This window comes from Rhodamnia argentea, chromosome 8 (genome assembly GCF_020921035.1).
Source record: "Rhodamnia argentea isolate NSW1041297 chromosome 8, ASM2092103v1, whole genome shotgun sequence".
Lineage (NCBI taxonomy): Eukaryota > Viridiplantae > Streptophyta > Magnoliopsida > Myrtales > Myrtaceae > Rhodamnia > Rhodamnia argentea.
In genome coordinates this window covers 26,021,394-26,043,703 of record NC_063157.1, presented here as the reverse complement: position 1 = coordinate 26,043,703, position 22,310 = coordinate 26,021,394, and the positions used below count along the sequence as shown (strand labels likewise).

At 40.9% G+C, this 22,310-nt stretch overlaps 3 protein-coding genes across 12 annotated transcripts; all 3 read left to right on the top strand.

Annotated features, from left to right (window-relative positions):
* The first annotated feature begins 608 nt into the window (after nt 1–608).
* Nucleotides 609–2,795, top strand: LOC115735271. The gene has a single exon (XM_030666428.2). It carries the CDS (start codon nt 1,204–1,206, stop codon nt 2,554–2,556), a length of 1,353 nt encoding a protein of 450 aa, XP_030522288.2. The 5' UTR covers nt 609–1,203; the 3' UTR covers nt 2,557–2,795.
* A 5,558-nt stretch (nt 2,796–8,353) lies between these two features.
* Nucleotides 8,354–13,708, top strand: LOC115735270 (pentatricopeptide repeat-containing protein At2g22410, mitochondrial). Of its 6 annotated transcripts, none has more exons than XM_048283679.1 (3): nt 8,354–10,650; nt 11,876–12,285; nt 13,095–13,708. In XM_048283679.1, exon 1 carries the CDS (start codon nt 8,437–8,439, stop codon nt 10,477–10,479), a length of 2,043 nt encoding a protein of 680 aa, XP_048139636.1. In that variant the 5' UTR covers nt 8,354–8,436; the 3' UTR covers nt 10,480–10,650; nt 11,876–12,285; nt 13,095–13,708. The 6 variants fall into 6 exon arrangements, 4 of the variants coding, with proteins under 4 accessions (XP_048139636.1, XP_048139637.1, XP_048139638.1 ...); XM_048283680.1 differs by having other exon boundaries at nt 11,876–12,356; XM_048283681.1 differs by lacking the exon at nt 11,876–12,285.
* A 2,114-nt stretch (nt 13,709–15,822) lies between these two features.
* Nucleotides 15,823–20,906, top strand: LOC115735272 (E3 ubiquitin-protein ligase BIG BROTHER-like). Of its 5 annotated transcripts, none has more exons than XM_030666429.2 (9): nt 15,825–16,166; nt 17,224–17,319; nt 17,406–17,563; nt 17,824–18,061; nt 19,086–19,120; nt 19,463–19,507; nt 19,658–19,785; nt 20,366–20,474; nt 20,586–20,906. In XM_030666429.2, the coding sequence occupies exons 3-9, from the start codon at nt 17,429–17,431 to the stop codon at nt 20,652–20,654; spliced, it is 759 nt and encodes a 252-aa protein (XP_030522289.1). In that variant the 5' UTR covers nt 15,825–16,166; nt 17,224–17,319; nt 17,406–17,428; the 3' UTR covers nt 20,655–20,906. The 5 variants fall into 5 exon arrangements, with proteins under 5 accessions (XP_030522292.1, XP_030522289.1, XP_030522290.1 ...); XM_030666430.2 differs by lacking the exon at nt 15,825–16,166 and adding an exon at nt 16,174–16,503; XM_030666431.2 differs by lacking the exon at nt 15,825–16,166 and adding an exon at nt 16,525–16,917.
* The last annotated feature ends 1,404 nt before the right edge of the window (nt 20,907–22,310 follow it).

The window sequence follows — 22,310 nt, the reverse complement described above, 5'->3', positions numbered from 1 at the left end:
AATAAAGTCTTGAAGTGAATTTTGTTTCAAATAACGGCTTGAAGCGCTCTAACTATTTCAAAGAAAAGCCTAATTATATTTTTGTCATTTACTTTCTTTTAAAAAAAATTTTTCTTTTTTTGTGTCCTTTTATTTTTCTTTCTTTTATCTTTTTTCCTCTTTCTCACTTGTGGCTGGCGAGCCATCGCTTGGGATCGGAGAAGGAAGGGCCCAAAAAAGGGAAAAAAAAGGAAAAACTAAAAAGAAAAAAAAGTAAATGATGAAAAATACTTTTGATTATGTATTTCTTTAAAACAAAAAAGGGCATTTTAGACTCTTATTCAAAATAAAATTCATTTCAGGCTTTTTTTTTTTTTTAACAAATAGAGCATTTCATGCTCTTATTTGATAGATAAAATTTACTTTAAATTTTTATTTAAGAAAATAAAGATATTTTAGGGCTTTATTTGAAATTTTCTGAGAAGACTTTCTTGTAGCAACTTATATTCATATAGGAAATAAAGTAAAAAAGACGTGATGGATTACGGCGCATACCGGAGATCGGTTTCCCCGGCGTACGACACCAGTCCCCATTTAATTGGACACTTTTGTTTCCGACAACAAGCGAGCCCCTCTCTCCCCCGAACGAAACTCAGGCAGGCACATGCAACCAGGTCGCTTCCCCGGTCGGATGGGCTGAGAAATTCTTCTCCTGAAGGTGATCGGAGGCGAGCTTTTCCGTTCGGCGCTTGTTCGTTCGTTCGTTCGTTCGTTTTCCTTATACCCCCCGTGTCTCTCCGCTGCGGCGACTTTCCATTCCGTAGCAAAAGAGCTCTTCGAGATTTCTGTGGTAATTTGAGGTAAACGATGCACGATCTCGCCTCTGTGTCCGAGTCGTTGCGAGGGGGTTTGTGGGTTGTATTTCCGCCATGGTTGAAGGAGGAGCGAGATATTCTTGTGGATCTTGCTGATTTCTGATTCCATTTTTTTTCCCCTCTTTCGTTTGCTCACAATTTCGGAAATCGAAGGAGATTTGGTGGAGAGTCGTGTATTAACTTGAGGTTTCGGGCCATTTCGTTTCTGAGATGAATGGAGAGAGTCGAATAGGCTGATTGGTTGATTCGAGGATGTTACGAAGCCAATTGGCTTGGAGCTTCTGTGAATGCTGCTGCTCCCTTTTTTTGGCTTATTAGGAGATATCGGATAGGTTTAGCGTGGCGAGAGATGGACAGTTCGAGCTTGGGAGGCGGGTTTTTGTCGGTGTCGAGTGGGGGGTTGTTAGACCTGGAGTCCTCAATGCACAGGCACCAACAGACCCACCTGGCTCATTCTTCCATGAGCGATCGGCAGCCGGTGAATCTCATGACTGGTCTTGAAGGCAGCGGCCAACTCATTGGACTGATGGAAGTCGGGGGCTTGACACCACGAGTTGTGCCAACAAATTTCAGCAAGGGGAAGGCCGCGGTTGGTGTGTTGAATGCCGGCAATATGAGCGAAGAGGATGAACCTAGTTTGGATGATGGAAATGGCGAGAGTTCAGGAAAGGGTAAGAAGGGTTCTCCTTGGCACCGAATGAAGTGGACGGATGAGGTGGTTAGGCTTCTCATAGCAGTGGTTGCTTGCGTGGGCGATGATGGGGCTGCTGAGGAGGGATTTAGGAGGAAAGCCGGGATTCTCCAGAAGAAGGGCAAGTGGAAAACTGTTTCAAAGATCATGATCAGTAGAGGTTGTCATGTTTCACCACAGCAGTGCGAGGATAAGTTCAATGATTTGAACAAGAGGTACAAGAGACTGAATGATATTCTTGGGAGAGGAACTAGTTGCAGAGTGGTGGAGAACCCTGCCCTTATGGATTCCATGCCTCAGCTATCTGCAAAGGCAAAGGAAGATGTGAGGAAGATATTGAGCTCGAAGCATTTATTTTACAAAGAGATGTGTGCCTACCATAATGGCCAGAAGATTCCTAACTGCCAAGATTTTGATGTCCAAGCGTATTCATTGCATCTTGAGAGGGGATCTAAGGATGATAATGTTTCAGATGAGGAAGCTGAAGACAATGAGGATTGTGATGACGAAGATGACGACGATGGATTGGATGATGAGGATGACAATGGTGTTGAAGGATGCCGGGGAAAAGTGTGTGAATCTAATAAGAGGAAAATGATTGAGGAGGATGGCCCTTCATGGCCGCAGTGTAGTAGGCAAGAGGATTTGCAATTTGAGATGGCAGATATATTTCAGGACCCATCAAAGACACCATGGGAGAGAAAAGAGTGGATTAAGAGACAGATGTTGCTACTTCAAGAACAGAGTGTGAGCATTCAGGCTCAATCCTTTGAGCTCGAGAAACAGCGTTTCAAGTGGCTAAGATACTGCAGCAAGAAAAACAGGGAGATGGAGCGGTTGAGGCTGGAAAATGAGAGGATGAAACTAGAAAATGAGCGGGGGTTTCTGGAGTTGAAGCATAAAGAGTTGGAGATCAATTCTAGGAGGTCGGAAGCATCTTTTGACCCAACTTCTCATGGCATTGACAGATTTCAAGGGAGAGATCACATAGAGTTGAGTAGGCATCAATAGCAACCTACTAACCTCTCTTTGCTGTCTCTCCACTCAGAAGGACAAGCTAAACGGGTTTTGTATATACTGCTTTATCATCAAAGTTTGGTGGGACTGCTATCCTTTTTTTTTGGCCCTATGAGTAGACTTGTGCTATTGGAAGTGGATTGTCGTATTTTGATACTTCATGTCTGCCTGTGAACTGCCTAATGTAAACCTGCAGTAAGATTTTCCAATTAGCAGTGCGAAATCTTTCTCTCCTAGGATGATCTTTGCTTCACGTAAATGTCTTTGGGAAGCCTAACCTTGCAGATTCATTCACACTATCCGATGCAGTGGCTGAGTTCATTTTCTGTTAACAGATGGATACTGCTTGGGCGTCAAGCAGCTTTTGTTGCACCTGAGTTGCAAGACTGAGCAGGTTAATTCAATTCCAAACTTTGGTTTATATTTATGTCCATTGTTTGTCAGGTGATATGGACATTTAGCAGAGAAATTTGCCTGGAGATGTCCAATTCGTAAAGCTGGCACTTAGGATCCACTTGGGTTTCTGCACTTTTTGTGCTAATCAGAGAAAAAAGCACATGAATGGTCGGATCAGTGCTTTTTTCGAAAAAGAAGTACCGCTTGACCAAAAGTTTGAAAATGCGGAGAGAATTGCTGGATGGAGGAGCATTTTGAGCAAGACTGTTGAAAGAGATGACTGTGAATGATGCTTGATGATACCCATATCGAAAAGTGGTTGCTCTATATAGATGATGCTCTCTCTGTATGATACTTGTTCGTTTTCTTTTTTACCAAGTATAACATTTTCCGGTCAAGGGATCCGCCATCTCTGGACCGGTTGTCTGTGCTTAGAAGCCACCAATCACCAATCTCAAGGCATTGGTGGCTTAACTTACTTGGACAAGTCTTGTTTTACCACCTATGCATCTTCATTCAATTGAAATTTGTGTTGTAGTACTGTCACGTTCCTTGAAATCTGGGTATAACTTTCTTCATGTGTGTGTTCTCCATGTTGTCTTGGATTCTAAAGCTGACGATGTTGCGTCGAAGATTATCTTCGTATGCATATCACATTCACGACATAGGATAAATTGTTCTCTAGACTCATTTTACTAAACCGAACGAAAACTAGATTGCAAACTAGTAGGGGCTATTCAGGATAGCAATGTACTAGTTTCATATTCTTTTTTGTGCTACGAGGGGCTTTGTTTGTCGCATCGTCCATGGATTGAATCGGGATGACGTCCTATATATATATATATGGGGGCCGGAATTATACATGTAAAGCGCTAGTTTCTTGTTAGTTTTACCTTTTTCTTTTTTTTCGAGTTTGAGTAATTTAACATGATTAGAATTTGCATAGCCCAAGTTACAACACAGAAAATGTATTTATACAAGCTCATGAGAATTTTATGCAATAATGACACAAATGGTCACCATGTAATCCATAAATTTTTAATTTGCTCAATATGTTTACGGATTTTTAATTTGTTCAATATGGTGTGGATTTTTAATTATATGAAAATATTCAATGCTGTTATTCCATTAAGTAGTGTGGTTCTTGAATTATATGAAAATATTCAATGTTGCCATTCCATTAAGTCAAGATCGGGGACAAATTCGAACATTTTCATATAGTCCTTGAACTAAATTAAACATGTACCAAAGTTTAGGGATCACATTGCATATTGGCTAAAGTTCGGGGATCATATTGAACGAATTAAAAATTTAGGGATCACATTACATATTGGGCCAAAGTTTATGGATCGTTTGTGTTTGTTAGGTTTATTACTTATTACTCCATAATGTTAGCAAGTTTAGGTTATTTATGTAATGTACAAGGCTTTAACCTAAGCCTATATATACTTCTTTTGATCTCAATAATAATTATTCTCTCTTTTATAAAAAAATATGGTATCAGAGTTGTTGCGATCTAAAAGAAATTTTTAGGTTAATAGATTGTCAAGTTAATTAAATGACTAACCTAATACGGACTCTCTCAAGCCCTATCAAATCGCAATTTAGATTAATTCAAATGATTTTAACTTTAGAGTAGCCACTAACCATTTTTTATAGATTGGTTAGAAACCTAAATAAAATAGCGGGATGACTATTTTATTCCTATGAACTAGAGATTAAAGATTCGGGGACTTGGTTATATTAATTAATTAAAGCTAATGCCCTTTCAGTACGTTAATTCCATGAGACATCCTAAGTCGGTGACTCAAGCGTGATTGAATTCACTTCAAGTTCAAAAGAGGTGTTTTTTTTTTTTCACTTTCTTAGATGAATGCAATACATGACATGCAAAGACTAACCTATTTGCCGCAATTTATATGATTAAATTAAACATGCAAAAATGATATCAAATTAATGCAATATTCAAAGCAACATGCAAAAAATCATGTAATTAAAATAAAGTAAACGTGCAAAGACTATATATAGCACACGTAAATTCATGTCTAACCTAGATAGCATGCGGCACTTATTCTAAGCAATTTAGTCATACAATTAGACTAACCTAATGTGAATATCCTAAACATGATACTAAATTACTAATGACATGCAAAATGACATGGCAAAATACAACACGACATAGATATGCAAATTATGAGACATGCGAACGCTATGATATAATATGCATGATTTTTGAAAAAAATGGATGAGGGACTAAATGATACTCGAAAATATGAAATGAATATGCAGGATATGCATGGAATCACACAAGATAAGATGAGCTGATTTTTTTTTATTCTTTTTCCTTTGAATTTTTGGCAAAGACAAGATATGCATGAATGATTTCCTTATTCAATTTTGTCCTAGGCTTCTAAGAATCCTCACATTCCTAAAAAATTCAGTAGATAGGGCTTTCAAAGAAAACCATATCTTACTAAATCTTTTAAGGAATTTTGATATTCATGAGATTCAATCGAAAATAAAGATATCATTGGAGATCAAAGAAAATCCCTATCCACAATAAGATAACAATCAAAAGCGAGAAATCATGGATATCCATCTTCATCTTTTTCGAAAATTATAATACCTAAAATCTAAAATCGGCTCAAAAAGATAGTGAATCGGACCTAAAAGACAATAAATCAAATTTGCTAATTTTTGTCTTTACTAAGCTAGAGGTTCGTACCCGAATGGCAATGGGTAATACGGGTAAGGTTGTCATGCCTATTAGGAAAATGATTTTCCTAATTTAGATTTAGGATTTTTTTTTATTTTAGAAAATTATGTCAAGATAAGAACCAATTGTGCAATTCAAGAGCAATTCTTTTTTTCCGGAAAAATTATTACTTTGATGCCTAATCTTGTAAAAGTTATCTCTTTTGATAATCAAGAATTGAAAATCAATTTTGTTTAACCAAAGAGTAAAAGATGCATGAAATTCAAGAACAAACATAAAACATATGCAAATCTAAATCAAATGACTACATCTTTGCAATCAAAGGATGAGAAAATTACCTTTCATGAGCCACAAAATTCTGCACAGAATATCCGATGAAATCCGCCTAAAACAGAATTATTCTTGGCTCCGAACTGCAGCGAAAATTGTCCTCCGAGTCCCCGAATTCGGACCGACCGATGGAGGATCACGCACGGCTAGGGTTCATGGTCGACAACCCGCAAAAATCAAGAGAGATTTTGCAAGTGCTTCTCGGTGTACGGCAACTCGTCTTCGGTGGTTGGCAGTTATCGGGGACAAAACTAACTGAAATTGCTAATCCTTTTGATGACTTTCTGTGTCATCTAGCAGGGACAACAAACTGATGAAACACAACTTCACGTGATGGACTGCCTCTTCTCAATTCCTTTTCGACCGCAACCTCGCAAGTGGACCCCGTTGCATGTAGCCGTGAATGAAGGAATTCCTTCGGAGAATTCACTGATTTCACTTTAGTGTCTTCGGCTCGGTGGACGTGAATGATTTACGAACCGCTACTGGACGGAAGGTGTAGCGCCGGCAACGAGACAACGTCGGGGACTGAGGTTTGGCCGATGGAGCCGAGAATCAATAGAGCACCGCCGAACTCTCTCTCTCTCTCTCACGCCTTTCTCCAAATATTTTCTTTACTGTGTGTTGATGTGTGGAAACCCCCTTTCATGTGAAACTCAAAGCACCTATTTATAATAGTGAGTTAGGGGTTTCGTAAAAGTATTCTCTTGACATTCTTAAGGAGATTGGTTTGCATGATGCTAAGCCTGGTGACACACCTATAGATCCCGGGGTGAGGCTTGATAATGAACATGGAAAGTTTCTTCGTGATCTAGAGAAGTATCGTCGGTTAGTAGGCAAGTTAAATTATCTTACTATTACTCGTTCGAATATTTTGTTTGCTGTTAGTGTGGTGAGTCAACTCATGAGCTTTCCCCGTACTACTCACTGGGAAGCCATCCTACAAATTGTTCGGTATTTGAAGGGAGCTCCGGGTCAAGGGCTTGTGTTCCATAATCGGGTTCATCTTCATATAGCTGGTTGTTTTGACTCTCAAGTCTTTGGAGGTAACGGGATATTCTAATGCAAATTTGGGCCGGTTGCCCTATGGATCGCTGGTCTACTTTGGGATACTGTGTATTTTTCGGCGATAATCTTGTGTCATGGAAAAGAAAGAAACAGTCCGTTGTTTCTCGATCTAGTGTAGAGGCCGAGTATCGTGCTATGACTAATGTTATATGTGAACTTTAATGGGTTCGTATGCTGTTTGACCGAGATTGGATTGTATATGATCGGATCATCTACTCTCTATTGTGATAATCAATCCGCTATTCACATTACTAGCAATCAAGTGTTTCATGAGTGAACGAAAGATAGAGAGGTGGATTGTCGTTTCGTTGAAGAAAATGTGAATTATGGTGATATACGGCTAGTGCACACACTTTCTAAGGAGCATCTAGCAGACATTTTCACAAAGCCTCTTCGATGTGGACAAATTTCATATATTTGTCATGAGTTAGGTCTTTTTGATATGTATACCCCAACTTGCGGGAGAATGTTAGGTTTATTACTTATTATTCTATAATATTATCAAGTTGGGATTATTTATGTAATTGTAGAAGGCTTGACCCTAAACCTATAAATAATTCTTTTGATCTCAATAATAATTATCTCTTTTAGCAAGAGCATTGTCATTTTCCCTAATTTCATTTGTGTTTGGTGTTGAATGAAGATGGTGTTTGTTGAGTGATTTGTGACATTAAACTTTGAGATAGTAAGTTATATATAAGCTCGGCTTGTTGGCTATTTCAATCTCACTTTGTGCTAGTTTGATTTTATATGTCATGATGCATGAACCCTACATTAATTAGGCAATGCCTAACTTTATGAGTAAATGAAATTAAATTTGAGATTGATAATACATGACTAAAATTGATGACTCAAAGGCTCACAAATCTGAATGTAGTATAGTTGAGTTGATATGCATTTAAATCAAGTTGAACTCAAATCTAATACCGCATTTAAGCAGCATGCAAGCCTAATTAAGTATTTTAAATGATGTATGTAGATCAATAAGACCGAGGAAAAAGGAAAATAACATTAATTTTTGGATTTCGTATTTTCATTCGAGAAACTGGAGCTAAAACTCAAGAATCCAATATTACATTGAAATTTATTGGGTTAATAACCCAATTTAATTTGTTAATTACCCAATTTAATGTAATTAATGAAGTTTAAAAATCTCTAACTACACAAGGTTTAATCAATTATATTAACAGAAAAAATAAAATGGTTGTCCTATTTTTTTTTTTTTTTTTGGGGGTCATACTTTTGGTTGTCCTTTTTAAGGCTGTAGGCTGTAGCTGTGAAGAAACCTCGATAGTTGGAAACCTGTCTTGCATGGAGCTGCACGACCAGAAAGCTCCAATGACAAGAGCCAACCCACGTTTGTGATGATCCCTCTCCATGCAGCCGCTCACCGATCTCTCCTCCGTTCGCTCCCGAACCCTCTGCTGAGCTCTCTCCTCCTCTCTCCGCTCCACACCCGGTCTCTCCCTCCCCACAGAGACAAGCCCACGAGCTGGAACACCACCCACGCTTTCGTCCTCTCGAACCCGCTCCTCTCCCTGCTGGAGCGATGCCGGTCCATGTCCCAACTGATGCAAGTCCAAGCCCAGATGGTGGCCACCGGCCTGGTCTCCGATGGGCTGGCTCTGAGCCGCCTCGTCGCCTTCTGCGCCATCTCGGAGTCGCGGGACCTCGAGTACTGCGCCAAGATCCTGTACGGCGCGGAGGACCCGAATGCGTTCTCGTGGAATGTGGCGATCAGGGGCTTTGCAGAGAGCGAGAGACCGAACGAAGCGTTCGTTCTGTACCGGCGGATGTTGAGGAATGGCGGGTCGAAGCCGGACAATTATACTTATCCCCTGCTGCTGAAGATATGTGCTAATTCGTCGATGAATCGTTTCGGCCGCGGAATTCTTGGCCATGTGGTGAAGTTGGGATTTCACGGCGACTTGTTCGTGCGCAATGCGGTGATCCATATGTTTGTTTCGTGGGGCGAGGTGGGGAAAGCACGTGAGGTGTTCGACAGAAGCCCTGTGAGAGACTTGGTTTCATGGAACTCCTTGATCAATGGGTATGTGAGGAGTGGGCTCGCGGGTAATGCTTTGAGAGTGTATCGTGAGATGGAGGCAGAGGGTGTTATGCCGGACGAGGTCACGATGATTGGCATGGTCTCTTCATGTGCCCAATTGGAGGATTCGAAACTAGGGAGAGAATTTCACCAATTGATTGAAGGGAATGGGTTGACTTTGACTGTGCCTCTCGCCAATGCTCTTATGGACATGTACATCAAGTGTGGGGATCTCGAACAAGCGCAGGAAATTTTCGATAACATGACGATGAGAACTTTTGTTTCTTACACTACGATGGTTGTTGGATATGCAAGATTCGGGTTTCTAGACATGGCCAGGGAGCTTTTTGATGGCATGCCTCAAAAGGATGTTGTTCCATGGAATGCATTGATAGGTGGCTATGTTCAAGCTAACCGTAGCAAGGAGGCTCTAGCCTTGTTCCATGAAATGCAATCCAGTAACACAAGACCAGATGAAGTTACGATGGTTACTTGCTTATCGGCTTGCTCACAACTAGGGGCTCTTGAAGTTGGGATATGGATTCACCACTACATAGAGAAACACAAGCTTTCTCTCAATGTTGCCTTGGGAACTGCTCTTATCGACATGTATGCCAAGTGCGGAGATATTCCTAGAGCTCTCCGTGTTTTCTTGGAAATGCCGATGAAAAATTCCTTAACCTGGACGGCATTAATATGCGGTTTAGCTCATCATGGATATGCACTGGATGCGATATCCTTCTTCAGGGAAATGCTTGGTGACGGGCTGAAGCCAGATGAGGTCACATTTCTAGGGGTGCTATCAGCTTGTTGTCATGGGGGTTTGGTTGAAGCTGGCCGTAATTTCTTCTCTCAAATGACTTCTGAATTTAATCTGTTCCCAAGGCTTAAGCACTATTCTTGCATGGTAGACCTTCTTGGACGGGCTGGTTTATTGGAAGAGGCGGTGAAGCTTATTGAGGGCATGCCAATAAAGGCAGATGCTGGAGTTTGGGGCCCATTGTTTTTTGCTTGTCGAGTTCACAGGAATGTCCTCCTGGGACAAAAGGTGGCTTTAGAACTTCTAAAGTTGGATCCTCATGACAGTGGTACTTATGTTCTACTGGCGAATATGTATGGAGAAGCAAACATGTGGGAAGAATCTAGGAAGGTGAGGAAGATGATGACAAATAGAGGAGTAGAGAAGATACCAGGATGTAGCTCAATTGAGGTTAATGGAGTTGTTCATGAGTTTATTGTTAGAGATAAATCACACCCTCAATCAAAACGGGTTTATCAATGTCTTGTCATATTGACAAGGCAGCTGCATCTTGTTGAGAATATGGTTGATATTTCTAATTTGGGTGACCATCCTCTTTGAATATGATTGATCCCCGCCGGTGGCTTGAGGCTACTGCAGCATGTTGACTTGAGCTCGGGTCTGATGGGCACATTACGATGCTCCAGAAATTTGAAGTGGTTTTCATTTTATGGGCACTTGCAGCATGCAGGCAGCTGGTCAAGTTCACACGGGATGAAAATTATTTACCAGGTACTTGTTTTGGAGTAAATCACACAGGTTATGTATTGGGCTAATGACAAGTGACAAGTATAAATGCTCTTTGGCCACATAGAAGCAGATCGTGCGGATAGGATTTTTAATGTCCTTTATAGCATCTATGTAGAGCTTATAATCAGATCCTCTTCGAAAATCATAATTTGTGCATCTTTGTTTATCAATAAGGAGAGAAGAGCAGAAGGTATTTGTATGTTTTTACAAGTCAATGTTTCAAGGATCCTAGGTTGAAAGATATATTCAGAGCAAGACTTGGGACTACAAATAGAAAAGAAGTAAAAAGATATTGCGATTTATTGTAATCTTTCTAAAGTATTTGTTATGTGCTTTAATTTATGGAGTACATGGGACACGGTCAGTCAAGTTTATGCAATCATTGCAGCTCCTTCATTAGCAAGTTCTGGCGGGTGATCTGCACGCGTCCTGATGTTTGAGGTACCGGCTGTCATGCTTGTTTTAGAGGTAAAAATACCTCCTGCAGCTAGTCTGCATAGGAGGTATTTTTACCATGTACTACTTTAATGGGATTGAATTAGTGAATCTGGCAATACTAGGTTGATGGCAAAATCCCTCTTAGGCTAAAAGGAAAATTTTATAAAATAACAGTAAGGCTTGCAATCCTATACGGAGCTGAATGTTGGCCAGCACAATGGCAACATGGGCATAAAATGGGAGTAGTGGAAATGGGGATGTTAAGGTGGATGTGTGGTCATATACAATGATGGATAAGATAATAAATAAAGATATTCGACGAAAAGTTAGAGTAGTACCGGTGACAAAAAAGATGAGAGAACATAGATTGAGATGGTTTGGGCATATTCTTCGAAGATTCCTAGATGCTCCGGTAAGAACATAAGTTTGTTACCAAGAGCATGATATGAAGAAATGAAGAGGTCGGCCGAAACTTACCTGGGGGAAAGTAGTAAAACAAGATTTAACGAAGTGGAAAATAGATTGGCGTACGGTTTGTTTTAGGACGGAGTAGAGGAAAGCTATTAGCATTGTGGAAGGGCAGAATTCTCTATCTTCCAGACTATCCTTTTTAGTCCTTTTTCCCTATATATATTTTTATTTTTATAAAATTATTTCTTTTCCCTCAATCGGTCTTGCTTTTATTTTATTTATTTTTTGGGTTCATCGACCGCCAACCCCTACTAGTTTGAGATAAAAGTGATGATGATGATGTTGATGTTATCTTTAGTTATGCCAGCTTCTCCAGAAGAAAGCTTCCCTGCCAAAGTTCTCAGTCTGCTAACTTTAAAGCAGTTCCTGCTCTGGTTGATCTTTTGCAATTCATGATACTGTTTCAGCGGTCCTGGCACTTAGATGACTAAATGCTGGTTAGCTCTGGTCTGTCAAAGGGATTCAGTGATGCTGTGTCACTATTACTTGAATCCTGCACTGACAGTCGGGTCGAGCAATTTTCTGCCACCAATTTAAAATTTATACTATTGCTTTTTTCGTCTACTAGTTAGACACTTTATCTAAGTATTTCTCGTGCCTAATCCCAACAGGTATTGTAAGGACATGGAATAAAGCCGGATATGTAGTGGTAGGCTAAGGAAGTCAAAGAAGTAGTATATGATCCATTTAGTACAGGGAGCGAGTGAGGTTGGCTGCTTCCCCTGTGTTCTGAAACAAGAGTTTGCCATCATTGTACTCTGCAGGCATCTTGAAATCTGGTTCTTTGACCACTATACCCAATCATCCTCGATGCTTGTGAGTGATCTGAAGTTGCTGAACTATGAAGTGAAACATTTGGAGTTTTGACTGAATATTTGCTTTGATTTCTGGGATTCTGGGATTACGAGGATTCTGCAATCTTGTAATAGCTAATTTAGTATTTTTCTCCCCTTTGAAGTTAATCTTGGAACAGATGGTTCTATTAAAGCGGCGATGATTGTTGGTCGTTAAACGAGCTCATGAATCAAAATTTTCAACTGTTAATGTGTGATTTCACGATGTACTTGATCTTTGCAAACATGAAAGCGTTAGATAATGTGGAGTGGTTTGGCTGCAATACGGAATGAACTCAGCCAAGCATAAAACATCCTAGATGCTTCACTCTAATCTACAGGCAAGTTCCTGCGCACCACTAGAGTCGAAGATAATGGATTTCCAAGCAGGATTTTGGTTTCTATAGTTTTCAAAAGTGCAAAATTTTACTAGTGATTTTCTGTTTCTCTCCATACTTCTATCTAAACGACCCGTCACATGAACATCGTTAACCTCTATCTGCACATGGATTAAAATGCAGTATTCATATCTGTTAATATAGTGCTAGTATCCTGATCAGTAGCCTTGCTGTTGTTTGGGGGAGTGGAAAGAACACTTGTAAGAAGTATTGACCTGAAAAAGATTCTCATTCAGTGTACAGATAGGAATAATTTTCTTCCTGATTATGTTTGCTCTTGATGCAGGATTCTTGTCATTGGTGACTTGCTATTCAACAGGAGCATATGGTTTCAAATTTTCAATCCACTCCCTCCCTTTTTCCAGGCTTAGTCCAGTCCTTTTTGCCTCTTGTTGCAGAAGAATGTGAATGGGGATTGCACATTGATTCCTTCGATCTGCTGTTGTCTGAGAGGAACCGAGTGAATCATCTTGCAGCAAAAGACAAGTTGCTGCTGCTGCTGCTGGTGCCGCTTTTCTCTTTTTCTATTGTCTGGTTAGTGCAAGAATGTGTGCTGCTCCAAAATACCCTTCTCTGATCCGACGGAGCCTGTGATGTCGTGCCCTCCATTTCCTTTAAAAAAAAAAAAACAATTCAGGAAAAATCAAAGTGGGGTTGAAAAGATAAAGATGGTGACACCTCAGTTTTCGCCTTTTGTCTTTCCGCCTAGAGATGCCTTCATGCCAAAACAAGCTCATTATTACTATAATTATTTCTGTACATTACATCTGCTTGTGTTGAAGATAGCGTGAAGAAAAACAACATGCGTCTTTTCTCCACTCTCAAGCAAGCTGACAAAAAAGAAGGTTCTCATCTCATCCCATTTCATTGGATGAAGCAAACATCTTTTGTTTTTTTTTTCCTACAAACTAGAAAACACGACGGGTCCACTCCTACCCTTTTTTGCCCTTCATCATATCCTATAATAAAGCCTGCGCAATTCCCCGGATCAAGAGAAAGCCACAGTGGTCGGGCCATCAAAGCTAAGTACTAAGGCTTGGGCAATATTAGATCTAGATGCATAAACAACTTCTATTACATGACGAGTTCTCGACAATCGTCATGGTTCTAGAGAGGTTGTTCTCGCCGTACTAACTTTGCTCTTTCCCGTTCGAACTCGATACCCGGAACCGACCATGAATAGATTGATATGAGAACTTAAAGATGTATCGAAACCGGGCGCGCAAATGCCTGTTTGAAGTTCTTAATCATTTCTCTTCCAAGGACACGCACTCATAATCTGGTATTAGGCCTTCCACTGTTGCGGGGTCCTGTTCTTTACTCCACTTTCTTTTTTGTTTTTTTTTTGTTTTTCCCCAAGATGTGAAGAAGAAGACGGAACATCCATTCTTCCTTCCTTGCACGTCAGGTCTCGTGCTTAATCCCCACCACTCAATTCCTGCTGGCAGCTTTTGCTTCTCTTCCTCTCATTTTGTCCCTTTGGCAGTGATTGCACTTCCACTTGCTCCCCTTCCCTTTAAAAAGTTTCTCGACCTTCCAAAATTTCACAAAGATTCGAGCGATTTTCCTCCTAACTCATTGTTTCCAACTTGGTTTTGTCAAAAGGGACGGTTTTGGCAAACCAAATCTCCTTTTTGTTGTTGTTGTTGTTGTTTTTATGTCTTAAATTCGATTTGCTCATACTAAGTAAGTTCCCAAGTGCCCACTTTTCTCCCTTCGGTTCAACTCACTCTAACCAACTCGGGGTTGGACCATTTGGCTTATTAGCTAGCTTTATCCTTGCTTTTTGGGATGAAAATGACATGGTGGCCAGTAGGTCGGTATGGTTGATCCACCGTGGTCCAATCAAGAAAAACCTAAGAGTAAAGTACGTGACAAGGTTAATAGGGTCGTCTTGATGGATTTAGATGAGACTTTGGATCTACACGACCGACTCCGAGAATTTATATTTTCGTGCGTTCACGTCACGCTTCGTCCTTTACCCATCGCATCAAATCTTCTGCCCTAAAGTTCTAAGATCAATTCGGTCGACGAAAAACATTAACTGAAGAGGGGAATACAAATAAATCGCTAAAAGAAAAAGAGGAATCAAACCGGCACGATAGAAAAAACAAGAAAGGAGGAAAGAAAATACAGAGATGAACATTCTATGATTCATGGAGGGACCGACACAGTAGATCGGAACCCCACCGCGATCGTTTCGGCTTACCGTAATTCTCCGTACAAATTGTCGCCGAAAAATCGCATTTCGAGAGAAAAGAGAGAAAAGAAAATCCATGGTTGGTGGGTGAGACGTGTTTTCAATCCGACCCAAGAGAGATGGCCGTAGCGCCTAGCCGGTGGGGCGGGGGGGCGGAGATTGCGGTTGGCGAGAGGGGCGGACGACAGGACAGTGAAATGTGGGTGACTGCCTCATGCGGAGGTTGCTGTCTCTCCTAGGCCCCTACACCTGACACGCCCCCACTTCTTAGAGAGAGAGAGAGAGAGAGAGAGAGAGAGAGAGAGGGATCATTATTTGGGTCACCTGCCTGTCATGATTTATCGTGTCAAGGTGTTAGCTCACCCACGCCTCCCTCCCCTGGCCAATCCATCATTTTCTCTCTTCATCTTTCCACCACCACCACCCCCACCCCCTCCTCCTGTTATGTTGTAATTTGCCCATCATAGAATTCAATGTCTCCTCCTTCCTTAGTTTTCAGACCGAGTAATGTTGATCGCCACAAAACTTAATAGGATCTCGTTTCGTGCCGTATCGCTATTCTAAAAAAATGTGATGTGGTTGAATTCTACTGTAAATCCCACTCACCCGCTTATAAAATATTTAGATAGATGAAGTAATGTGTCAAATTAGTTTGATAGAAACTCCATACTTTAAAGAAAGCGCGAGAGTTGGGAATTGCCATTGTGAACTTGCGCTTTGATTATTTGTTCCTTTGACTGCGACTTCTCGTGATTCACTTTTCGCGGTTTGGCCCCTCTAAATCGCGGGTCTCGTATCCACGAGGCTCATTTTGCACAAAGCCTAAGACTAAGACTGACACGACTCGACACGCTTCGCAAGCGCACACGTGGCCAAGATCCAACGGTGGAGATTGGCGAGAGCAACGCGCGGCCCCAGCGAAGGCGCGACGCACCGGATCACCGCCCAGCTAACGGAGTTCGCGTGTTTCTGAAACCACTGCATAAAGGAGCCACCGCCAGCCTCACCCTCCCTCTCGCTCCTCCAAGTCGCAGTAGAGGGAGAAAGCTCTCCCTTTTCCTTTTACCACTTTCTCTCTCCTCCGTTCCGCATCGACGAGAGGTAGACGCGCGCAGAGAGGAGACAAGAGACAGAGACCTCCCTTCAAAAGCGACGAATGTCGGTTCCCTCTCTCCCTCTCTCTCTCTAGTTTCTCTCTCTAGCAAGGAATCTGATGCTGTTGCTGCGCCTTTGAAAATGGCAATCCACATTGCTTTGCCTATTATACTCCTGCTTGCGCAATCGCACCGCATTTGTTTATTGGCCTTCGGGGAGCATCTCCTTTATATAATCCCCGCCTCTATCCCCTCTCTGATCTTCCCCCTCTGTTTCGCAATTTTCCCGAGAAACCCAGCGGGGGACTGAGGTTTTCTCGCCGGGAATCGCGGCCGTCTCGAGAGCTAGCTTCCTTATCCCCCTGTCTTGTCGCTGAAAAACGGCGGACAAGACGACTCCGGTAAATGCGAAACTGGCCATCGTTGTGGCCGTTTTTCATTTTTGGTCCCGTGTGGTTCTCGTTGTGCGTGAGCGGGATCGTCTCTGCTCTTGCTCCCTCGCCTTTCAGCGTGCGGCGGCAGCCTCTGAGCAGCGAATGCCGCCTTCTCTGATTTTTGGAGCTTTTGGGTCTGGAATAGCTCGCGACTGGGCAATGCGGTTTCTACTTTTGTTGTTTCGGTTTGGCGATGATCTAATCGGAGAGAAGATCGTGAAATTAGAACAGCATTAGCGTCTTAGTCACCTTCTCTTCAGGCATCTTGAATTCTTTTGTTTCCGGGGGTGTCCGTCGTTGAGACTTGAAGCTGTTTTTCATCTTATCATCCAGCGATAACGCATGCGGGGACACGGGGCACGATCTCGAGCACATCTTTGGGTACTTTGTGTGCGGATGAAACAGAGAACTGCACTTTATTACCGTGAATTACTGTTCCTTTAGCATGCATGCACCGGCCAAAAGGAAAAAAAATGAATAAATTTGGCCCTTATCTGTGATGACTCGAATTCCATCGATTGCGCTCTAAGCAGGGCTAACATTCAGGGGTCGCCATATTTTTGCAGAAAGTGATAATGTCCGTATAATCTCTGCATTATAAGCATGGCTAGCATTGGTGCGAGTGCGGTTACGGTGAGATACTTCTTTTCCTGGACTGAGGTGATTTTATTGTCATCTCAATTGTAGGATCTCTGACAAGATAAGATATTCGAATCATGTGATGGATGGTACATTCTGTATTTGAATGGATTTGTGGGCCTCAGTTGTGAGAGATTAGGCTTGGTATGCATTTCTGGACCCTTTATGTTTGTGCTTTTTGATTCTTTGTTATGGGGTGGATGTTTATCTGCTTCTCATTAACATTCCAGGTGGGAATTGACGGTGGTCCGAGATGAGTTGGAACATGGATGTTCAATATGTTAACACTGCCTATCCTTACAATACGTCTGGAAGTTTTATGGAGTATTTTGAGGGTCTTACTTATGAACACGTGAATTTCATATTTTCTGGTGCTTCTCATGCTCAGGTACCTATTAGTTGATTATGATGTTTTCCATTTCTGGAGAGGTGGCTGGTATATATCTGTGTAGTTTTTCACATCTCAGTATTTTTTTTTTCAGAAGAGGATAATTTACAGCCGAACTCCATATTTCTCTACTTTTCCGTTGTAATTTATGCTTGCCGATCTAACCGTTGGAGCATTTGTTAGTGTCTTTCTGGCGTTCTGTATTTTCAGATCTTAGTCTAGCACTAATTCTGCATTTTTTTCCTTCTTATATTATGCAGGAGAGCTTATATCCATCGGTGAACACGAACTACTATAAAATGGGTTCATCAGAATATGGTACTAATTACTCATATTACGACTATGGTCATTCATATGAGGTGGATGGTCATGGACCAGCCTATCATGAGACTAGAAGGCCTATGGTTAGCCCCTCAATGACTAATGAGCAGACTACTGCTGTAAGCAGTGGATGGGAGGGGAATGCAAATAGTGGATCTCGTGACCACTCTGCAGCATGTAAGTTCTAAGTTTTACATCAGTTCATCAACCTTATTGTTGATAGTGTAAAATTAATATTATTTAATCCTCATTGGAAGGAAGGTGATTAGGCATTGCCTAATTTTCATCAGAAGTCGCTGGCTTGGTCTTTCGTGGCTGTCCAGATGTCGTAGACTTTTGGTTATGATGACCTTTTTGCCCAGATGCCAAGAGCTGTTTGGAACATCACAACACCCGCTTATAACATCGGACTTTCCTTAAGATATTATCCAATTGCGTGACTGAACAATTGTTGCATAGTTTACCCTGAAAATGGACAAATTCATTTCTTTTCATAGAAACACCCGTAATTATGGGCATCGGTCAGTTAGTGCATTTGAAGATAAAACAACCATCTTGACATACAAAGAGGAGCACTATTCCTCTTCTTGGTTGCATCTAAGCATCAACAACTGTCACATCTTCAAAGTTGAGTCCTTCCCATTATAAAGAAACACAATCCTGAGTAAGCGTATGGTCATCCTTATAACTTCCCCGTACCTTCGTAACAAACGTTTATTGGCACAATTTTATCCTGGCTGTTGTGTAGTAACATCGACGCATTGCGTATTCACACTCAAAAGGAAATGCTGACACAGTAATGTTATTAGTCTATAGGCCTTCCTCTTTGTAACTTATCCAGGTTGCTCTCGTGCTCATCTGTTCATATGCAGCGAGACACTTCATATGCTCTGTCACTACATACAAGCAATCTCAACCACCTTTGGGGAACCTAGGTTTTCTATTTTGTTGTGGAGTTCGCTTACAATCTCCTAAGTAAACACAGGAGCAGCTCTATTGTAAACTTCCGAGGAATATGGTGCTGATTTAACTCACGCTTCATTATACCATATAAAGATTTTGGATTTCAAAATATTGTTGTTAACATCATGAAGGCATTACACAAATCTCTTCAGTCTACTCCAAATTCTTTTTCTTTGGTGATATGGAATTTTTGTCACTTTAAATTTTTGAATCTTATTCAAATCACCGTGCTTTTCAGGTCCACGAAGGCATCACAATTCACAGGATTATCAGGTCTGTAGCTTTGTAGTCTATCACTTCTAGCATGGTGCAAAGTAGTAATCATATTGTCGACTTATTCTTTTTTTTCTTTTGCACTCACTATCTCATACCGTGAATTTCAATATGTTCTTGAGGAGTGGTATTTACAGTTGGATTATATGTCGTCAAAAAGATGAGTATATGAGTGCTTGTGTTATTTTTTGAATGTGCTTATAAAATCCAAGACGAGGTTCTAGAAAGTTATACTAAGCTGATTGGCTCTGGCTTATCCAAATCAAGTTCTGTTCTTCGAGTAATTTGTGCTCTAAATGTCAACCATCTTGATAACCATGGTTAAACTTGCTGATAATGCAGGTCGTTTGGCAAGACAACGTAGATCCTGACAACATGACTTACGAGGTTTGCGCATAATATTTCACTGTTTCGCAACTAATGCTTGCCCAGTGGCGCTTGTGATGCCTTTGTTGGTTATTTATTTCTAAATTTGGTATTTTTGCACGTTATATATGTATTCAAGTGAGAGTTGCTGACACAATATCTCATGCACAGGAGTTACTTGAGTTAGGCGAGACCGTTGGAACTCAGAATCGAGGTCTTTCTCAAGAACATATAAGTCTGCTTCCAATTTCCAAATACAAGCGTGGTTTTTTTTCCAGGAGAAGATCACGAGATGAGAGGTACAAGTTGATCTCATCGTCTTTAGTCTGTCTATTTTAAACCTACGACTTAAGTTAGAAGTAAAGCAGGTGTATCTGGATAGACTTTTAATTTTTGCTTTTTGCTTAATCTAAAACTTTCAATAACCCGAAAAAGCTTTCACGACATATAAATGTCGGCATGTAGATTCCTGTGTAACTTTTCCATAATTTTTTGAAATTCAGATAAATATCTTAAATTTTGGCCGGAAAGTAAAAAAGTATTTTTTTTTTTTACTTAATCCTAAAAAACAAGCCCTAGTAAATGGCGAACTTTTGTGCCCTGCCTTTCATCATGAGTTTAGGATGAGATAATGAATGAAGGGTGCTATAACAAGCAATTAATGGTGGAGTACATTAAAATCTTCTTCTCCGCAGTTGCAGTTTACTTATTCATTTGGATCCCAGCGATTAAATGAGATTATCAATAGGGATTTACCATCTTGCAGTGCTGCATTTATAAGAAAGTAACGGTAGATTGATGTGCATCACTTTCGTTGCCGATGGTTAAACTCCACGATATGTCGTTTGTTCTAAACCAATCCGTGTTTGATGTAAACAGATGTGTGATTTGCCAGATGGAATATAAACGAGGAGACCGGCGTATGACCCTTCCTTGCAAGCATATCTACCATGCTGGCTGCGGTGCCAAATGGCTCAGTATCAACAAGGTAATTGTCGAATTTCATTGTTTATTGGTTTATCATTTTCTTGGAGAAATTATTTTCTTTTTCTTCACCAAACACTAGAAGTTACTGATTGCAACTTCTTGATTCTCTCAGGCTTGCCCTATTTGTTACATTGAGGTGTTCGTGGATGCATCATCAAAAAGAGTAAAAAGTAATCATTGATGAACACAAAGGGAAATTCTCATTTCTTTTGTTCGTTTCTCGAGTTTGGGTGCTCTCTTGCACCATAGAGGTTTGTTCGTTGCACCTTGCTTAGTAAAACATTGGGTTTTACTTGATATGAAAGCTGAGCTATGAAGTAGGTACAGAAATGGCTGTCAGATAGCTGGAGTTTGTGTTTCCTATGAATTTTCAGGTTGTTTTTACCTAGTTGGCTGCATTCTTCCTCATGAACTTTATGATGCATTTGTATGTGCTTCTCGAGATTCTGCATTTCATTGCAGAGAATGTGTTAGAGGAAGAATGCTGAGGAACGAGGAATACTTTGACCATGATAAACTAAATTTGAGTGGTTGTAAACACGTGACTACCTCTATAAATCAGAAATATAATTGACTGCTGACCATAGCCTCTAGAGTCCACCGTCCATCCCACTGGGTGTATATATTTTGGATTGCCTACCTCGGCCGTAGTGTTATTTTCTGGTGTAGCATGGAAGCAATTATTAGGCCCTCGTTTTACTTTGACTTTAAGCTAGTTGACTTTGACTGGTTGCTGTTCGTTGGGCGATCGCAAAACGGGGAAGAGTATCATCAGATCCAATATAAGGCATCATGAGATAAATTCTTCTGGTTTCCATGAACATAAAGGGAGTTAAGAAGTATTGCAAAATATTGTGTATTTGATTTGGCTGTAATAGATGTATTGATTGATACTGAATAGTAGGGGTGAGCAAAAAAATCATGATACATCCAAACCGGACCGGACCGTACTCAACCGGTCGATTTTCGATGGAGCCGGTGGATAACAGTCCGGTTTCCGGTTTCAATTTTCTGGAACCATCCAATCAGCTCAATCGGATAGGTCCTTTTATGTATAATAGATTTGTATTCTTTTAATTGAAGCATCTCCCTCAAAGGCCCAAATCCAAATCCATCCGTCCCAAGAAAAGAGTCCAGACCCAGCTCATCTCACCCACCTAGACACCAGCGCACGCTACAGCGGCCGCACGATCAAAAAGAAAAAAACCTAGCAAAGTGCAAGCCATTACTATGTAAAACACCATCCAAGTGTCACATTATAAGAGAAAAAGAAAGAAAAGAATAGGGCCATGGGGGCAATACAAATTTTGCACTTTAAGCAATGTGGGTTCAGTGAACATGAAATATCAGCAGAACGCAGTCACTGCAATGACCTTCAATCCTTTCATTTTGAAAACTTGCTATTCCAGTAGAAAACTTCAAGTGTCCAAAGTGTAAGCTTGATATAGTTTACCGTTTTTCCATTTGGAGCATTACGTTGGACCTTCCCATCAATGACGCAAGGTTTAATTCAGGAGCAATTTTTGCAAAACTAGTTTCCTTTTCTTTTTTAATTGATGTTGATGCTCGGTAGGACCGTAATTGGGATCCAATTGGGAATCGGATTGGACAGGTGGTTCGGTTCTCGGATGGATTCATGAAATGAGTGGATGGTTCACGGTTTGCATTTTGTGGAATTGGTCCCTAGCGGGCGGTTCTTGGTTCTAGGGTGGAAACCACCCATCCCGAAACCGATCACCCCTACTAAATATGGGAGGTGAGGATTGCTGATCCGACCTGATGGGACCGGGCGCATTCTCGCTTCTCTCGACTCAATAACCAAAACTCAGATTACTGT

Excerpts from the sequence above, each read along its gene's own strand:
- LOC115735271 (XM_030666428.2), top strand. The coding sequence starts at position 1,204 with ATGGACAGTTCGAGCTTGGGAGGCGGGTTTTTGTCGGTGTCGAGTGGG.
- LOC115735272 (XM_030666432.2), top strand. The coding sequence starts at position 17,429 with ATGAGTTGGAACATGGATGTTCAATATGTTAACACTGCCTATCCTTAC. Across the intron at positions 17,564-17,823 it reads CTGGTGCTTCTCATGCTCAG|GAGAGCTTATATCCATCGGT; the intron begins GTACCTATTAGT and ends TATATTATGCAG. Across the intron at positions 19,786-20,365 it reads AGAAGATCACGAGATGAGAG|ATGTGTGATTTGCCAGATGG; the intron begins GTACAAGTTGAT and ends TGATGTAAACAG.
- LOC115735270 (XM_048283681.1), top strand. The coding sequence starts at position 8,437 with ATGATCCCTCTCCATGCAGCCGCTCACCGATCTCTCCTCCGTTCGCTC.